General features: G+C 32.8%; 2 protein-coding genes across 2 annotated transcripts in view; one reads left to right on the top strand and one right to left on the bottom strand.

Moving 5' to 3' along the window:
* LOC132546701 (mucin-2-like) overlaps window positions 1–414 on the bottom strand; it is a 35,212-nt gene extending 34,798 nt beyond the window's left edge. Inside the window, exon 1 of the mRNA XM_060210420.1 lies at window positions 333–414. The gene's annotated coding sequence lies outside the window, so the exon portion shown is untranslated. The remainder of the gene's footprint in view (window positions 1–332) is intronic.
* An 8,032-nt stretch (window positions 415–8,446) lies between these two features.
* The window catches only part of LOC132546822 (uncharacterized), a 38,815-nt gene continuing 26,091 nt past the window's right edge, over window positions 8,447–21,170 (top strand). Inside the window, exons 1-10 of the mRNA XM_060210541.1 lie at window positions 8,447–8,604; window positions 8,910–8,957; window positions 9,984–10,044; window positions 10,507–10,543; window positions 18,219–18,277; window positions 18,593–18,711; window positions 18,900–19,092; window positions 20,154–20,234; window positions 20,351–20,514; window positions 20,939–21,050. Of these exons, the coding sequence (XP_060066524.1) occupies window positions 8,447–8,604; window positions 8,910–8,957; window positions 9,984–10,044; window positions 10,507–10,543; window positions 18,219–18,277; window positions 18,593–18,711; window positions 18,900–19,092; window positions 20,154–20,234; window positions 20,351–20,514; window positions 20,939–21,050 (1,032 nt within the window). The remainder of the gene's footprint in view (window positions 8,605–8,909; window positions 8,958–9,983; window positions 10,045–10,506; window positions 10,544–18,218; window positions 18,278–18,592; window positions 18,712–18,899; window positions 19,093–20,153; window positions 20,235–20,350; window positions 20,515–20,938; window positions 21,051–21,170) is intronic.

The raw sequence follows: 21,170 nt of genomic DNA on the forward strand, positions 1-21,170 counted from the left end.
TAGAACCAAACGTAAACACAAAAGGAAGAGGCACCCCAAGGGTTTCTGACACAGTTTATTTGCCGTTTAAAAAATACGCCTTGACGGATTTGTCCTCATAGACTAAAATATTTTTACTTTAGTTTATAGAAATATTCGATAATATCTTTATTTCATTTCGTTCATAATTTTGACATATCAAGCTGTCCGCTTAGCGCATTAGATCGGTAACTGGAGTTTACCGCCATTTCCTTTTTATGTCGACAACGTGCCCAGCGCAGACGATGCATAGGTTATCGCAGCAAATTGCATCATTACAACTACATGAACCGACACAATTGTGGGTTACTTACATTTGTAATCAGACAACGAAAGTATCCAGAACACAATCAGTTTGAAAATGAACGGTTTTATGCGGATTTTCGATCATTGTGTAAAGAAGCGGTTGCCACACTCCCTGTTCGTCTGAACACTGACCTAGGAATGTCGATTGACGAAATAGTCACGAGACGCGGGTAAATTGAAAATAGATTATCTTAAACGAACGAAACGAAATAGAGATTCCTTTCGTTTAGGATATTTTATATCATTATTCTCTCGGAGTGTGTCTATGATTGTTTTAGTTGAAATACACTTTCTTCGATACGAAACCTTCAACAGAAATATAGTGGAAATTTATGAGCCTGAATGTTTTAACTTGCTTAGTACGTTTAGTCTACGTTTTTGACTGACTCATTTGATATCTTCCGTGATGACGTCGACTTCGGAAACGTACGACACCCTTAAAATAACATGCTATGATTTTATATCTTTTTGGTTTTTTGTCTTTTATCTTATTTTTTTTTTGTTTTTTGTTTTTTTTTTCTTGGAATTTTGACGAAACCTTAAATCACCACGAGTACAATACAACGAGATTCTAAATTGTCTCGAAATGACATTTAAGGACTGTTTCAGCTATGTCGATTGAAATATATCATATTGCCATAATGCTATATTTTTTGTAAAAATATCAATAAAATACACAATAAAAGAATTACGTTATCGGATGTGTAAAAAATAAAGTAGAAATGAAAGCTTGACACCGAAAAAATAAAATACAAATTATATGTATTATTATCTTACTTTGACAGTAAGCACTAAACACTTCGATATTATAATGATTAAATTAAAACTATCAAAATTTTCTCAGAAACCATAAGGAAAAAAGTTCTATATCAGATCACAACACAATAAAAATATTGTCAGGTACCTGACTTTCTCGTATAGTTCCTTGGTTAACGTACGAAAATCCAAACGCCTGGAGTATTTATATATATATATATATATATATAATTATTTAACATACTTTCGACATGAATGCTTTTGTTAACTTTGTGGCGTATTACTTACAGTTGGAGTCAAATAAACAGGCAAAACTTTATCAAATGAAAAACGCTTAACTTTGAATGTCTTCTAATATATGTGTTGTCGATAGGGATTACCAAAATTTCTGAGAACTATGATTATTTATATAAATAGTTTTATAAAATTTTGAGAAAGAAAGTTACTGGTGTTTATTTTTCAGAGTTCCTCGTGGCATATTGACGTGTCACAACTGATTTCTGGATTTCGAGTGTTTAGTTACCGCGCTCTGAAGTGGACTGTCCCCATTTAAGCAAGCGACTACACACACAATACACAGGTACCCACTATCTCTATAAGGCCGGATTAGGTGTTTATACTGATCAACTCCACGACAGTATCCCGTATAGATAATAAGGCATGTTTTCCTCATTTGTTTTTCTCTCATTAAAAAGGAAAACACACGAATAAAAAAAAAATCCACAAGTTACGCATGAAGACGGGTAGCGAATGAATAATTTCAATTAACAGAAGCCATACAATATGTCACTTTAAAACTAAGACTTAAACGATTCAAGCTAACCAGACTTTCTGTAAACCGTTTCGTCCTCATCGTGCGTCACTGATAGCGCACCTGTCTATTGTCACATCCGGGTAACCTTAATCTGCAGGTATTTCTGGCAAAAGTAGCTAAATACACGCCGATATTAGCAAGGACTGACATTGCTTTTCAGATAAAAGTGTCATTTTTTGGGCGATACGAACAACATGTGTTAAATAGTTAATGAATAAATCCTTATAAATAGTTTGGGTTTTTTTTATCCAATATTTTAAAAAATATTTCCTTGTTTCATAAAAAAGAAAAGAATAAGAAAATCGACGGCATATTTACGATGAAGATACTGTTCTAACCGGAAACAGCTTGATAAAACTTATGTGAATCTTAAAGAAATCAGGAACAATAACTGAGGCCTATCAGATAAATTTACATAATCACATGTTGCAAACCTATTCTCGTCTGAAAATCTCAAAATTCAATTTTAAATTTATCTATCGAACCCCACCCACATCCTTATGAAAGTTATATCAGTTAAACATTTTAATATAACACTGACACGGAAATTTGTTCGTAGAGTGTCACTTTCTTATTCTCTAATACATATTTTAAAAACGCGGAATTTCTACTTGTTATTTGTAAACAATTATTAATACAGGCTACCTATATACCACGATGTTTCACTCCATACAGAATACAATGTAAGATATCACGTCGTGAGAGGAAAAACAATCACTCAATCAGTGTATATTATCACGTCTTGTGGGGAAAACAACCACCCAACCATTTCATCAGTGTGTATTATCACGTATCACCCAACCATTTCATCAGTGTGTATTATCACGTATCACTGAACCAGTCCGTCATCGTAACGTGTCTGAGGACAACATCACTGAACAAGTCCATCATCGTAACGTGTCTGAGGACAACATCACTGAACAAGTCCATCATCGTAACGTGTCTGAGGACAACATCACTGAACAAGTCCATCATCGTAACGTGTCTGAGGACAACATCACTGAACAAGTCCATCATCGTAACGTGTCTGAGGACAACATCACTGAACAAGTCCATCATCGTAACGTGTCTGAGGACAACATCACTGAACAAGTCCATCATCGTAACGTGTCTGAGTACAACATCACTGAACAAGTCCATCATCGTAACGTGTCTGAGGACAACATCACTGAACAAGTCCATCATCGTAACGTGTCTGAGGACAACATCACTGAACAAGTCCATCATCGTAACGTGTCTGAGTACAACATCACTGAACAAGTCCATCATCGTAACGTGTCTGAGGACAACATCACTGAACAAGTCCATCATCGTAACGTGTCTGAGGACAACATCACTGAACAAGTCCATCATCGTAACGTGTCTGAGGACAACATCACTGAACAAGTCCATCATCGTAACGTGTCTGACGACAACATCACTGAACAATTATTGTATTCTAGGGACAGTATTTGATAACAGACTTTAATTACGAAGCAAGTTTTTCCAACTTATATTAATCACTCTTATTGACTTGGGTAGATAAAACCGACGTATCCGGCGTAATCTATATTGATACTATTTATACACTTTACAACAAAGAGTACACTTCTTAACAGATTTTGTATAAGCAGTACTTACCAGAAGTATTTTCTGATAGAATGTTTTAAAATACATTTAAAAAAACTGAAAAAAATGTAACACTCATAAAAGAAATTCCAATATTTGCGAGGCTACTTATATGTGTATAATAAATTGATCAGATTATTTCGTTAGTTTTCTGTTTATTTGTTATGGAATCAAACACAGAAGTTCTCTTGTAATTTGGTGTTGTAATTAACACCATACATTAATAATTAATTGATATCGGCTCCTAGAAATGTGTCAATCTTATTTGATATCTATAAGAACTAACACTCGTTACTCGTTTCTCTTCAATTCGTATTCAAACCTGACACTACGATTATTGCCGAGTGATTTTAAATCTATAAAACGATATACATATACACAGAGAATACGCGTAGATACGTTATATTTGTCCTTTGGAATATATTTGATCGGTTATGTGCAGCTTATAAATGTAGAGAACTTGACCACTAGGTTGTTTGTGTTACGGTGTATTCTCTCCGGTAGCTATTTCCCTTGGTATCTATTGTCCCTTGTATCTGAAGACTCGGGTAGATTAACACACTAGCAGTATTATCTTGTCAATCTGCGGAGAGTAAACGATTAAGCATGGCTTACCGATTAGAGTTCAATATACTTTTAAACCTGAATTATAGCACCGTCTACTGAAACTTAAAAAACAAACAGATATGTAAATGATGGTGAAATGGTAAATTGTAAACCGTTATATTGTGACTTGGTTGCATGGTTAAAATTATTTCAGGTCACTAAGAAACTCTTTTAACAGGTGACCAACAGTAAAATGTACAATATTTACAGTAGGAAATACACCACCACAGGTAGATCACATATCATGTGTCCAATATACATATATGCCAACGTGACAAATTGTTGACATGGACAGAATGTATGCAAATAAAGAATTATAAAAATGATTGGTTAATGATTGAAATACCAGAAATGTATAAAGAATATAAATATCTGACAACCAATAATGGAAGGAAAACTAAAACAGCCATTACTAAAATGTGAAAAAAATCCCATCTACTGTGATATACCAGTGGCATTGCTGAGTGATGATGGTCATAGTAACCTAGTGAAAAATGCCACCACGAAAAAAAAAATTAACAAATGGAATGCATTACAAAGGGGCGTATAACTGATATCGATGATGATATATTCACTGCAGCTTGTTTCGTTTCGTACACATTATTGTTATCTCGTGTCTACTTTTATATTGACCTACCAATTTTCAAACGCAGAGAAATATACTGTATCGTTAAATGTATATTTTGAATACCTCAAATACACTATTTACCTATAGAAATAACATATATTACTCTAACAGTGAAAATAATCTCGATACTTTTATTAGTAAATATTTTTACTACATCATGTGACTGTTGGTTTGAACAAAATGGCGACACATCGATGGTTTCCTGTCAAACCGGGAGTTTACGAGTTTGTAGCAATGGGAAGGATTATACATACAGATGTAAGACGTGACAATGTTATCGAGATAGGATTCTTTATCCTGCTTCCCACGAAATATATGATAAGAGACATATGGTATTTTTTGTGCTATATTTCAGGATATACTTATCGAAACCGACTTGAAACAATACAGTTCAGTGTATATATAAACAAATCTTTGTTACAGTATTTGTATGCCATACGTTTACTTCTTGTCTTCTACCGATTTATTTTATAGTGTTGAACATGTGTCGGTACATATGACTGAGTGAGTGACTAGACTTGGGTAAAACCCACTAATTACTTGAATCATATGTACTTGAATGCAGGAGTAAGGTTAACATCTGGAATAAAACTTTCTTCAGCTTCATTTTGATGCTCGAAGTACAGGAACTAAAACCCTTTGATCGTGGATCTCCTGAAAATTACATAAGACAAGTCTCGCATTAAGAGATTTTGCAGTAACCTTCCTTTTCCGAAAGGTTCTTACTATCAATCCACGATTTTACTTTTGTGCTGGTTGCGCTCTAAAAAGGTAGAAAGCACCCTTTGGACTACATGTGGTTTTCTGTTATACTAAAACTAGAAACATACATAATGAAAGGACTGGAAGCAAGACCCAGTGGAGACTTATTTAGTGTTACATTTGTGTTTGTTCACTAAGCTGTGAAGTCATTGAATCCCGGTCTCCTCACAGGTGTTATGTACAGGTGCCCCATTCACTTCCAGTCTGTTGTTAGCATTGATTTACCAATGTCTTGCCAGTTTAGAATTATTTTGTGGGCCAGTGAGAAGCAAAGCTAATTTTACAAAAAATAATATGAATAAATTGAAATGACTTTAATCATAAAGAAATATAAAAAGTATATATGTCAAACGAAAATTACTCAGCTTTCTAATGCCCCTGATTTAGAAGCAATTTTCTTCATATTTCGGGCTGAAAGTGGTATGTATATGTAGAATATGTAATATTTTAGTTCTTACTGAAAAATAAATGACTTCAACATATCAATCATTTATCAAAAAGGTAGCATGTTTAATTTGAAAATTATTAAGCTTATGTACTTTCAGGAAAAAGTAGTATTTAAACAAAGCAAGGCTTATTAATTCAAATTTATTTGCTGTAGCATTTTAAAAATATTTAGGCAGTCCCCTATCTCATCTGTTATGTCCCTGGAAAACCAACCATAAATGCAGGCTCAAAGATTTGGTTGGTTGCCTATTTGATCTTCAGCTATCCATTGCTTTTAATAACCTGGGGATTGTAGTCGAAATATGATGATGTAAAAATTTTGGGGATGAAATGGGGAAATAGGTATAGTGATAGGTTCATAAATTCATTCCACACTTTCTTGTTGTCATATCATGTGATTCTGTCAAAGTGTTCTGGACTGCTACCATGGGCAGCCATATTACCTGTATCAGAAATCCTTCAGCAAAATGTAAACATGCATGTGCTAACATATATGTAATGACAATAGATATTTTATCACTTGTTATAGAAGTTGTTTGTCATAGAAAGTTTACAATACTACTGAACATAATTATTATAACAATAAAAAAACCCAAATAAATCAAGAATAAAAAATATGCAGATACACATGTGTTTGCCAACGGGTAAATTTACTAAACAAACTTCTAATTGGCTGGGTTTCTAAAATAAGTTTAAGTATGTCAAGGTCTGTGATGTTAAAATCCTGTTGTGTTCTCTATCTGCTGGTACTTATTTATACTCTAATCAGCCTATCACACTAAAAATTCCAGGGTCCTGACAATTCAACATAAAGAAAGTTGTAGTGCAAAACAGGAGTTTTATACTCATGTATTGGGGCAAATTGCTGTATATTTTGACAATTCATTGCAAGGGTACAATGAAAAACAAAATCTGAAGAAATTGACCATTAAAAACAAATATCTTGCATTGATTGTTGTATACTATACCTCTATAAGGGGAAAATCCTCCCTCCAAAAAAGTAGAAAACACTACGACTCAATTCTATTTCATTGTCGCTCATTTGGAAATATAGTGTTTTATTTTTGATATCAGTACAAATGTACTTGTTTATTCATCAAGATAACAACAGTTAACCTTGACTTGTTACCATTTATATAGACAGATATATCAGTGAATAAGTAATGTGGGTCCATAGGTTTTTTTATCTGTATAGCATGACACTTTACTGAGATATACAAGGAGGAGTATTGTGTTTGGAGCTGAAAAATTAGAATAATCATCTAATGTTTCAAAATATCCATATCTAGAAGTTTGATGAGCCAAACTTGAGTCTTTCGACCATCACAGATTATGATCAAACAAGTCATATCGTTATGAATTTTATAAAGGATTCATGTGGGATTTTACTATGGTACCTAGAGATCTCTGCACATCACATCAACAAGGTAAGATAAACTTCTGAACAATGTACCATCAAATTGTCTGATATATTCAACAGTTTGGTAGGTATATGCTCCTTGTCTGCAAAGTTTGGCCAGAGAGTGAATACACAGTCTGTAATATAGACTAGGGACGACCCTTATTACACCTAGGGGTTGGTTGTTTTACCCTGGCATGGTGCTGATGCTGGATAATTATGGTAAATTGTATATGTGTGTGTATATGTAGGTAAACATAATAAGCTTTTATTTCATTTGTAAATATATACACACGAACACTAACACATTTTGATAAAGTCATCAAATGTTGCAATAGATAAATTATGATTGTGATAGCAGTTTGGTACTAATATTCATTTCAGATTAGTTGTGTGTACAGAGGTAGCTAGCCTATATACTAGAACGTTGTATTAGTGTAGATATTCTCATCAGATCATCTGCTGAGTGGAAAAAGTGCCCAGTCATTATTCATCCTACTGCTGTGCTACCAGGTAGAAAACCACAGGGTGAAGTTTGAGGTTGTTTTACTATGTAATTCTCAGTCTATAGGTACATATTTATTACATACATATATGTACCTAGTAAGTGTAAAGCAGTCTCGTTACTACTGTATCTTTACATATATTACAGATAATGTGTGTTAAAGTCTGGTTGGCTATTGTTTCAGTTGCCAAGTCTTACATCATGATGTCACATGTATGTGATGTGACACAACTAATAAAGCTGCATAGAGTGAAATATTAAAACATTTAAGATTCACTATCAGACAAGATGTTTTTCATGAATACATGGGAAATATATTTGAGTTATAGATGAACAGTATCTTATGATCAACCTAATATTTATAAAAAAGGTGACAAAAAGTTTTCATTTCATCTTGCTATAGTTTTAATACAGATAAAACAAAAAAGCTGAAATAATTTTCAATGCTTTATAAAAATAAGAATATGAAATTTCTATACCAGAGAATGACATTATTCAGTCTACAGATATATTATTCAACAAAAGAAATCACTGTGAAGAAAACACAGGCTTTATTTGTGATGTTGTTCCAGATGAGATAGGTTCAGCTGTGTCACCATGGCTAAACCGAGGACCTCTGCCCCTCAGCTGCTGAAACCCAGCCCTGTGTTACAACTGATAGCCGAGAGTGAAGAACGACTATGGACACGCCTTGATCTGACTGACAGTAATGAGCTCAGCATCCACTCACTTGATAAAGGCAGTCGTCTTCTCAGGTGAGTCAAAATCAATTCTTTCTTTAATGAGTTCAGTACCTGTTCTGAATCATCAAAACAGTGTGAGTCATCTGGGTGGAGAGCAGGGGGAGGGGTATAGGAGATGTATATTAATGTGTGATAAATCAAGTATGTTTTAAGGTTCGAAACACAACGAAAAGAACATTAGAAAAGATATGGAATCACTACTTCAGATAATTCAAGAACTATTGTTAACTGTTAAATTTTGTACTGGTCCAAGGGAAATAACCATCATGTATTTTAGCCAGAATCACCTTATTCAGACATAGTATGTTGTCTTACAGACATGGAAAAACAGTCAAGACTATCCACAGATACTTTGGTGATCTGGAGTAAGTATATGTTAAGTTATGGTTAGGAGTTGATGGGAAAATATTGAAATAAATTCATGTGTGCAGCATGATGCTGTTTTGAGAAGTTTTGTAATACAACAAATGATGTATGTTGTTCTTTGAAATCTTGATTTGATATTGTGTGTAGAAAACACCTGGCTGTGATACACACATGAACTTTCAACTTTTGATGTTTTGACCAAGCTGTATTTTTGGCCAAATCAAAAATTTTTGTGTTGAGCAAAAATTTGGAATCAAGAAGTTTGAAACTCTGAACAGACTCTAGACCTTGGGACATTTTTTAGTCTTGGATTCAGTGCTATCTAAAGATCTTACATTTCTACACAAATCTGGATTTCAACTCTCCTTAAGGATTGTTGCTGTGGAGTTTTATATCTATACCGCTATACAGACTCTTGATCAATGGAATTTCACTGGTTTTAATATGTATAGTAATATGTGATTATTTGATGATGGATAGAGACCTGGCTTATGCGGGGGTCAGTATTTTATTGTTGTAGGAGAATTCATCTGTCTAACCATGTAAGGTTTGGCAGGGTTTTTCACCTGTCTGACCATGTAAGGTTTGGCAGGGTTTTTCACCTGTCTGACCATGTTAGGTTTGTCCAGGGTTTTCACCTGTCTGACCATGTAAGGTTTGGCAGGTTTTCCACCTGTCTGACCATGTAAGGTTTGTCCACGGTTTCCCACCTGTCTGACCATGTAAGGTTTGGCATGTTTTCCACCTGTCTGACCATGTAAGGTTTGGCAGGGTTTTTCACCTGTCTGACCATGTTAGGTTTGGCAGGGTTTCCCACCTGTCTGACCATGTAAGGTTTGTCCAGGGTTTTATCCAGTATTCATACCCTATACTCCCACCCTGTCTAGCTAACAAGAGTGATGTACATGGTTTTGAGATATTTACTGTTATATGTATAATTTCTACTTTATTGTAATAGACTTTTAATGCAGATATACATTAAAACTAGCAATGTTGTTTATTCATAAGATTTAACTTTCTTACAGACAAAGGAAATGCTGCCTTTCTTTGACTGGCTTTAAAACCAAGTTTAACCAAGTCAGACTGGTAATGTGCTTTTTATTTGTTGTAAATATCATACAGATGATAATACAAATTGTTTGTTATACAGGAATATCATGTGCTGGTAATAATACACACACTTACTTACATTGTAAATACCATATATGTGATAATCCATCTGAAATTGTTGTGTGTGTGTATATATGTATATAAATCTAATATACTGGTAACCATACACATACCTACATTGTTTTATCAACTTTTTACAGGACCAACTTAGTAACTTTATTTTCATTATATCAAGTCTGATACTTTATTTAATAAACTTGAAAAGATAATCTTTAAATGTATCTGAAAATATGATTGGTGTAAGAACTTAAATGAAATTATTTACATGTATTTTTCGAAAATTTAAATAATTCAAAATATATTGATTACACAACTACATGTATATGGATATGTATCTCAATTACCCATAGAAGTGTGTAAGTCAGTGTTCTGTTACAGGTCCGCAATGATGGCAGGGATTCCGGAATAGAAGAAGGTAAATTGCCTGCAGACAAAGGAAGGGAGATAATCCAGAATTGTCATAGCGTAACTAAATGTTTTCAAATTAAAAAAAAAATGGCTTTTAATTTACAAAGTAATGCAGACAATTGTTTTAATTTGAAACTGCATTATAGTTTTACTAGATCAGAATAATATTTGGTTCACTGTAAGTTAGATAGAATGTAAAATCTGTAAACATAACAACAGGTACATTTGTATGTTTGTAAGTTAGACAGAAGATACAATTGATTGGTGATAACATTGAGAACAATGTCTGTAAGTTAGACAGAAGATACAATTGATTGGTGATAACATTGAGAACAATGTCTGTAAGTTAGACAGAAGATACAATTGATTGGTGATAACATTGAGAACAATGTCTGTAAGTTAGACAGAAGATACAATTGATTGGTGATAACATTGAGAACAATGTCTGTAAGTTAGACAGAAGATACAATTAATTGGTGATAACAGTGAGAACAATGTCTGTAAGTTAGACAGAAGATACAATTGATTGGTGATAACATTGAGAACAATGTCTGTAAGTTAGACAGAAGATACAATTGATTGGTGATAACATTGAGAACAATGTCTGTAAGTTAGACAGAAGATACAATTGATAGGTGATAACATTGAGAACAATGTCTGTAAGTTAGACAGAAGATACAATTAATTGGTGATAACAGTGAGAACAATGTCTGTAAGTTAGACAGAAGATAAATTTAATTGGTGATAACAGTGAGAACAATGTCTGTAAGTTAGACAGAAGATACAATTGATTGGTGATAACATTGAGAACAATGTCTGTAAGTTAGACAGAAGATAAATTTAATTAGACAGAAGATAAATTTAATTGGTGATAACAGTGAGAACAATGTCTGTAAGTTAGACAGAAGATAAATTTAATTGGTGATAACAGTGAGAACAATGTCTGTAAGTTAGACAGAAGATACAATTAATTGGTGATAACAGTGAGAACAATGTCTGTAAGTTAGACAGAAGATACAATTAATTGGTGATAACAGTGAGAACAATGTCTGTAAGTTAGACAGAAGATACAATTAATTGGTGATAACAGTGAGAACAATGTCTGTAAGTTAGACAGAAGATAAATTTAATTGGTGATAACAGTGAGAACAATGTCTGTAAGTTAGACAGAAGATAAATTTAAGATAAATTTAATTGGTGATAACATTGAGAACAATGTCTGTAAGTTAGACAGAAGATACAATTAATTGGTGATAACAGTGAGAACAATGTCTGTAAGTTAGACAGAAGATACAATTGATAGGTGATAACATTGAGAACAATGTCTGTAAGTTAGACAGAAGATACAATTAATTGGTGATAACAGTGAGAACAATGTCTGTAAGTTAGACAGAAGATACAATTAATTGGTGATAACAGTGAGAACAATGTCTGTAAGTTAGACAGAAGATAAAATTGATTGGTGATAACAGTGAGAACAATGTCTGTAAGTTAGACAGAAGATAAATTTAATTGGTGATAACAGTGAGAACAATGTCTGTAAGTTAGACAGAAGATAAATTTAATTGGTGATAACAGTGAGAACAATGTCTGTAAGTTAGACAGAAGATAAATTTAATTGGTGATAACAGTGAGAACAATGTCTGTAAGTTAGACAGAAGATAAATTTAATTGGTGATAACAGTGAGAACAATGTCTGTAAGTTAGACAGAAGATAAATTTAATTGGTGATAACAGTGAGAACAATGTCTGTAAGTTAGACAGAAGATAAATTTAATTGGTGATAACAGTGAGAACAATGTCTGTAAGTTAGACAGAAGATAAATTTAATTGGTGATAACAGTGAGAACAATGTCTGTAAGTTAGACAGAAGATAAATAAAATTTAATTGGTGATAACAGTGATAACAGAGAACAATGTCTGTAAGTTATACAGAAGATACAATTTATTGGTGATAACAGTGAGAACAATGTCTGTAAGTTAGACAGAAGATAAATTTAATTGGTGATAACAGTGAGAACAATGTCTGTAAGTTAGACAGAAGATAAATTTAATTGGTGATAACAGTGAGAACAATGTCTGTAAGTTAGACAGAAGATAAATTTAATTGGTGATAACAGTGAGAACAATGTCTGTAAGTTAGACAGAAGATAAATTTAATTGGTGATAACAGTGAGAACAATGTCTGTAAGTTAGACAGAAGATAAATTTAATTGGTGATAACAGTGAGAACAATGTCTGTAAGTTAGACAGAAGATAAATTTAATTGGTGATAACAGTGAGAACAATGTCTGTAAGTTAGACAGAAGATAAATTTAATTGGTGATAACAATGTCTGTAAGTTAGAATGATAAATTTAATTGGTGATAACAGTGAGAACAATGTCTGTAAGTTAGACAGAAGATAAATTTAATTGGTGATAACAGTGAGAACAATGTCTGTAAGTTAGACAGAAGATAAATTTAATTGGTGATAACAGTGAGAACAATGTCTGTAAGTTAGACAGAAGATAAATTAATTGGTGATAACAGTGAGAACAATGTCTGTAAGTTAGACAGAAGATACAATTAATTGGTGATAACAGTGAGAACAATGTCTGTAAGTTAGACAGAAGATACAATTAATTGGTGATAACAGTGAGAACAATGTCTGTAAGTTAGACAGAAGATACAATTAATTGGTGATAACAGTGAGAACAATGTCTGTAAGTTAGACAGAAGATACAATTAATTGGTGATAACAGTGAGAACAAGATACAATTAATTGGTGATAACAGTGAGAACAATGTCTGTAAGTTAGACAGAAGATAAATTTAATTGGTGATAACAGTGAGAACAATGTCTGTAAGTTAGACAGAAGATACAATTAATTGGTGATAACAGTGAGAACAATGTCTGTAAGTTAGACAGAAGATAAATTTAATTGGTGATAACAGTGAGAACAATGTCTGTAAGTTAGACAGAAGATAAATTTAATTGGTGATAACAGTGAGAACAATGTCTGTAAGTTAGACAGAAGATAAATTTAATTGGTGATAACAGTGAGAACAATGTCTGTAAGTTAGACAGAAGATAAATTTAATTGGTGATAACAGTGAGAACAATGTCTGTAAGTTAGACAGAAGATAAATTTAATTGGTGATAACAGTGAGAACAATGTCTGTAAGTTAGACAGAAGATAAATTTAATTGGTGATAACAGTGAGAACAATGTCTGTAAGTTAGACAGAAGATAAATTTAATTGGTGATAACAGTGAGAACAATGTCTGTAAGTTAGACAGAAGATAAATTTAATTGGTGATAACAGTGAGAACAATGTCTGTAAGTTAGACAGAAGATAAATTTAATTGGTGATAACAGTGAGAACAATGTCTGTAAGTTAGACAGAAGATAAATTTAATTGGTGATAACAGTGAGAACAATGTCTGTAAGTTAGACAGAAGATAAATTTAATTGGTGATAACAGTGAGAACAATGTCTGTAAGTTAGACAGAAGATAAATTTAATTGGTGATAACAGTGAGAACAATGTCTGTAAGTTAGACAGAAGATAAATTTAATTGGTGATAACAGTGAGAACAATGTCTGTAAGTTAGACAGAAGATAAATTTAATTGGTGATAACAGTGAGAACAATGTCTGTAAGTTAGACAGAAGATAAATTTAATTGGTGATAACAGTGAGAACAATGTCTGTAAGTTAGACAGAAGATAAAATTAATTGGTGATAACAGTGAGAACAATGTCTGTAAGTTAGACAGAAGATAAAATTAATTGGTGATAACAGTGAGAACAATGTCTGTAAGTTAGACAGAAGATACAATTAATTGGTGATAACAGTGAGAACAATGTCTGTAAGTTAGACAGAAATACAATTAATTGGTGATAACAGTGAGAACAATGTCTGTAAGTTAGACAGAAGATAAATTTAATTGGTGATAACAGTGAGAACAATGTCTGTAAGTTAGACAGAAGATAAATTTAATTGGTGATAACAGTGAGAACAATGTCTGTAAGTTAGACAGATACAATTAATTGGTGATAACAGTGAGAACAATGTCTGTAAGTTGGTGATAACAGTGAGAACAATGTCTGTAATAGACAGAAATTAATTGGTGATAACAGTGAGAACAATGTCTGTAAGTTAGACAGAAGATACAATTAATTGGTGATAACAGTGAGAACAATGTCTGTAAGTTAGACAGAAGATAAATTTAATTGGCGATAACAGTGAGAACAATGTCTGTAAGTTAGACAGAAGATACAATTGATTGGTGATAACAGTGAGAACAATGTCTGTAAGTTAGACAGAAGATACAATTAATTGGTGATAACAGTGAGAACAATGTCTGAGAACAATTTATTGGTGATAACAGTGAGAACAATGTCTGTAAGTTAGACAGAAGATACAATTAATTGGTGATAACAGTGAGAACAATGTCTGTAAGTTAGACAGAAGATACAATTAATTGGTGATAACAGTGAGAACAATGTCTGTAAGTTAGACAGAAGATACAATTAATTGGTGATAACAGTGAGAACAATGTCTGTAAGTTAGACAGAAGATACAATTAATTGGTGATAACAGTGAGAACAATGTCTGTAAGTTAGACAGAAGATACAATTAATTGGTGATAACAGTGAGAACAATGTCTGTAAGTTAGACAGAAGATACAAAGTGATAACATGAGAACAATGTCTTAATTAGACAGGTGATAACAGTGAGAACAATGTCTGTAAGTTAGACAGAAGATACAATTAATTGGTGATAACAGTGAGAACAATGTCTGTAAGTTAGACAGAAGATACAATTAATTGGTGATAACAGTGAGAACAATGTCTGTAAGTTAGACAGAAGATACAATTAATTGGTGATAACATTGAGAACAATGTCTGTAAGTTAGACAGAAGATACAATTAATTGGTGATAACAGTGAGAACAATGTCTGTAAGTTAGACAGAAGATACAATTAATTGGTGATAACAGTGAGAACAATGTCTGTAAGTTAGACAGAAGATAAAATTGATTGGTGATAACAGTGAGAACAATGTCTGTAAGTTAGACAGAAGATACAATTAATTGGTGATAACAGTGAGAACAATGTCTGTAAGTTAGACAGAAGATAAATTTAATTGGTGATAACAGTGAGAACAATGTCTGTAAGTTAGACAGAAGATAAATTTAATTGGTGATAACAGTGAGAACAATGTCTGTAAGTTAGACAGAAGATAAATTTAATTGGTGATAACAGTGAGAACAATGTCTGTAAGTTAGACAGAAGATAAATTTAATTGGTGATAACAGTGAGAACAATGTCTGTAAGTTAGACAGAAGATAAATTTAATTGGTGATAACAGTGAGAACAATGTCTGTAAGTTAGACAGAAGATAAATTTAATTGGTGATAACAGTGAGAACAATGTCTGTAAGTTAGACAGAAGATAAATTTAATTGGTGATAACAGTGAGAACAATGTCTGTAAGTTAGACAGAAGATAAATTTAATTGGTGATAACAGTGAGAACAATGTCTGTAAGTTAGACAGAAGATAAATTTAATTGGTGATAACAGTGAGAACAATGTCTGTAAGTTAGACAGAAGATAAATTTAATTGGTGATAACAGTGAGAACAATGTCTGTAAGTTAGACAGAAGATAAATTTAATTGGTGATAACAGTGAGAACAATGTCTGTAAGTTAGACAGAAGATAAATTTAATTGGTGATAACAGTGAGAACAATGTCTGTAAGTTAGACAGAAGATAAATTTAATTGGTGATAACAGTGAGAACAATGTCTGTAAGTTAGACAGAAGATAAATTTAATTGGTGATAACAGTGAGAACAATGTCTGTAAGTTAGACAGAAGATAAATTTAATTGGTGATAACAGTGAGAACAATGTCTGTAAGTTAGACAGAAGATAAATTTAATTGGTGATAACAGTGAGAACAATGTCTGTAAGTTAGACAGAAGATAAAATTAATTGGTGATAACAGTGAGAACAATGTCTGTAAGTTAGACAGAAGATACAATTAATTGGTGATAACAGTGAGAACAATGTCTGTAAGTTAGACAGAAGATACAATTAATTGGTGATAACAGTGAGAACAATGTCTGTAAGTTAGACAGAAGATACAATTAATTGGCGATAACAGTGAGAACAATGTCTGTAAGTTAGACAGAAGATACAATTGATTGGTGATAACATTGAGAACAATGTCTGTAAGTTAGACAGAAGATACAATTGATTGGTGATAACAGTGAGAACAATGTCTGTAAGTTAGACAGAAGATAAAATTAATTGGTGATATTCAGAGAGAATGAAATTTTGCAACTGTCTTGATTTACAGAATGTTTTGGTTTTATTTCCCCTGCCATTTTATGAGAAGACATACGACGTTACATATGTCTGTCTATTCCACTTATCATGAGGTCACATCCTGTAGCATCATGTTCAGAGTCATTGTCATACTTTGTGAACCTCTCAACAGATTTGGTGTATATGTGTATGTTAGTATCATAACATTGAGTTCTACACTTAGTCATAGTAAGGTGGTCATTAGTCAAGTTAAAAGGTCAAAAGTCAAATTTGACAGTTCTGCAGATTTATCATTCAATAATGCTTACATCATGGGTGTAGTGGCATTTATATCTTACAGACAAGTTTTCTCTGTATTAATTATATAATAAAATATTAGTTAGTTAATTCATTTATGTCTTACTGAGAAGTTTTCTCTGTATTAATTATATAATCAAATATTAGTTAGTTAATTCATTTATGTCTTACTGAGAAGTTTTCTCTGTATTAATTATATAATCAAATATTAGTTAGTTAATTCATTTATGTCTGACTGAGAAGTTTTCTCTGTATTAATTATATAATCAATTATTAGTTAGTTAATTCATTTATGTCTGACTGAGAAGTTTTCTCTGTATTAATTATATAATCAAATATTAGTTAGTTAATTCATTTATGTCTGACTGAGAAGTTTTCTCTGTATTAATTATATAATCAATTATTAGTTAGTTAATTCATTTATGTCTGACTGAGAAGTTTTCTCTGTATTAATTATATAATCAATTATTAGTTAGTTAATTCATTTATGTCTGACTGAGAAGTTTTCTCTGTATTAATTATATAATCAAATATTAGTTAGTTAATTCATTTATGTCTGACTGAGAAGTTTTCTCTGTATTAATTATATAATCAATTATTAGTTAGTTAATTCATTTATGTCTGACTGAGTATTTTTCTCTGTATTAATTATATAATCAATTATTAGTTAGTTAATTCATTTATGTCTTACTGAGAAGTTTTCTCTGTATTAATTATATAATCAATTATTAGTTAGTTAATTCATTTATGTCTTACTGAGAAGTTTTCTCTGTATTAATTATATAATCAATTATTAGTTAGTTAATTAATTTATGTCTGACTGAGTAGTTTTCTCTGTATTAATTATATAATCAATTATTAGTTAGTTAATTCATTTATGTCTTACTGAGAAGTTTTCTCTGTATTAATTATATAATCAAATATTAGTTAATTTATTTATTTATTTTGATTTTGAGTTTTGTTTTTTCTATTTCTCCTTTGAAATGCCAATGTTTAATGTTTCTGACCCACAATTGACCTATACAAGTATTGTGACAGAAGTTACAAGTGTTTTAACTGTCTACTATTTCAGGTGCTATGATGAAGATAACCACAGACAACAGTACCAGAGTGAATGACCTTGATGACATTGTAAGAACTTTGTAATTGTAAGAATATTAAGAATATTTTTCAGTTTAGTATATTATTCATCATGTAGCATATTTTACTTGCAATAAGCACATGTACAAGGGACAACACATAACTTTCTACTTAAAGTCAGAGATTGGCTTATTACACGACAATGAAGTAGTGTTTGTTTTTACTATGTATGTCCCTTCAGACATAAACGATGGAGTGGATTTTGACCAAATTTGATCAGAATCCTTAGGGGAAGGGGATACCTACAGCAGCTGAGAGTGCTGCAGTCTGCCTTTATGTATTGTTTACATATGTTTGTACCTACAGGAGCTGAGAGTGCTCCGGTTTGCCTATGTATGTGCCTCCCTTCCAGTCCTTGGAGCTCCTGAACCTCCATCAGCTCTTTCTCCTTCCCCAGTCTTCACACCTGTGGACACTAACAAAAAGTAAGTTTTCACTTCTTTTGATAACAACAAAAGCACCAGGAAATGTTCAGTCTATAATCACGATGCCATCCACATGAGACACCTTTGTACATGTAAATGCAGACATAAAAATCAAGTTCATCCTACAGGTGCCAAGAATGTTTTGTTTGCTGCTGAGGTCTTCAGCACATTTTTATTTTGTTCCCCAGATTTACATACCATGGTAGGATACGAAGTCCAACCCCACACGACAGTGGCGTGGACGAACAAGATGATACATCTGTTGTCCCAGCTGAGACACTAAGAGAGCTACTGATGAGATCCTTTCGCCTGGTTCCTGAGAAATTTCACCAATATGAACAGAAGATTGCTCAATACTATGGCAACAAACAAGCAGAAAAGGTACATAAAGGAGAAATATATACTGCTGATTATTTGTATCTGTATAGTGGAATGGAGCGCTTACTGTTTCAGTGATTCTATCTGTACCTGAGATGTATGTGATGGACACACATATCTGTCAGACTGCTTAGTCTTGTGACTCTACTTACCTGAGTCCATAAGTTTCCTTGGTATTGTGACTATAGTCCATCAGATGGCCAAGTCATGTGACTCTAGTTCATAAGGTTGTTCAATCATGTGACTACTCACTTGAGTCTGTAAGATTGCTTTGTCATGTGACTCAATCCATAAGATGATTTAGTCATGTGACTCGAGACCATAGCAGACTACTAATAAATCTAAGTACTGATCTGATCATAGAGTCAGACTAGAAGCATGTTATGTTGATCTGTGATGGTGTTATACCAGACAGTTCACATTACTTCCAGACTAACCATTTGTTTGAAGATGGCGTATCTTTTTTTTTTTCTTTGCAAAGATTATGGAACTGTCAAAAATATCATCTTTTTTTCCTTTTTTTGGTTTATTTTCATTTTTATGATATTCATGAATGGAAATACCAAAAACAAAATCCATTCCATACAATTTACAGGTTGGTCAGCAATAACAGATATTTTTATAGATGTAACAATATGAATAACAATTCCAGATACAAGGCCATTAATATGAAGTTACCACTGTAAATAGAATCAGTTTGTATGTATGTATAGCATAGTTTGATTGGTCATCTTGAGGCAGCACCTTCTTGTAGCTACCTGGTGGTTACCGTACTGAACAATATATGGGATGCCCATCACATTCCATCCAGTGTAATGAGGGAAAAGTGTCACGCCGAAGGATATAACTATATTGGCCCTGACTGATCCGTTCTTCAGCATCCTAAGAAACACAATTCTCATGAGTAGAGAGCATGAAGCCATGTACCCAGGATCTTCACATGAGGTTACATAAACCAATGCTACTGACTGAGCTGTTGCACCTCCCATATGTACTATAGATGTGTTATATGTGCTAAACACAAATATCAATGACAGTATAAAACAACTTTTGTTTGTTGGCAGATTTTGGCAGAAGAATTAGTTGGACAATTGGCAGCCTTAGAAAAAAATAGCAATCCATTCTATAGCCCAGATACATTCATGGTAAGTAATTGTAAACTCAGTGCATGGCTGTGAGTAATGTTACAAAAATCTTTCCTATCCTTTTGAGTCCGGACAAAAAGTGAGAAAATTTGCACATCTGGCATTTATTTTTTCAGAACACCCAGGGTTACGATAAGTGGCAGAGGAGAGAATTTGCCCACATAGCAGACCTGATGAAGAAGTTCTGGCATCTCACATATCCACCACCCTCTACATCTCACATCCACAGCCTACGAACAATCCACCAGGATTACAGATTTCTGATGGAGAAACTCATCAGGTATCCTAAACTCAGGTTTAACTGATTCCTTACCAAATGGAATGAAATAAGACCTTTTACTTCCCACAAACTTGTTTAATCATCTTACAAAAAAAAAGTGTATTTAAAATAAAAAACATTTGTGTAGCTTCATTATTTAAAGCAGCAGGTTGATTTGGCTTGTACTTAATGTCAGATATGGATTTTGGAACTCAGCTGATGAAGCATCCTTTTTTTGGATTTTCATATCAGAGACAGAAGATTGACCTCACTGGGCACTCAGCAGAAATGCGGTTTTCCCTGTTCTGTAACATTTACAAAGGAGAGTCTAAATGAGTAACTTTTCTGAATCCAATATTAATGAAACATCAATGTTATATATATATTGTCATTGAGTTTGTTTGTTGAACTGTATTGATTGACATTTTCTTTGTTTATTTATTAGATATGAGTCCCCATATCGTCTTGAGGGAGAGTTATCTGCCCCTGGACCAACCTCTCCATTGTCATCAGCTTCATTACGTCTCCTTAAGGAATTTGGTCTTCGATATGGAATAGTAAGTTTAAAGTATGGAATAGTAGTGATCAGTTCCTTAGTTTACATTCACAATTATACTGCTTTTAATATCTTAACATGGGTCTTTAATAGTTGATAATGAGATGTAGAACTCAGTAGC

The sequence above is a fragment of the Ylistrum balloti genome, unplaced genomic scaffold (genome assembly GCF_031769215.1).
Source record: "Ylistrum balloti isolate Yb309-2 unplaced genomic scaffold, AGI_CSIRO_Ybal_v1 Utg369608, whole genome shotgun sequence".
Classification (NCBI taxonomy): domain Eukaryota; kingdom Metazoa; phylum Mollusca; class Bivalvia; order Pectinida; family Pectinidae; genus Ylistrum; species Ylistrum balloti.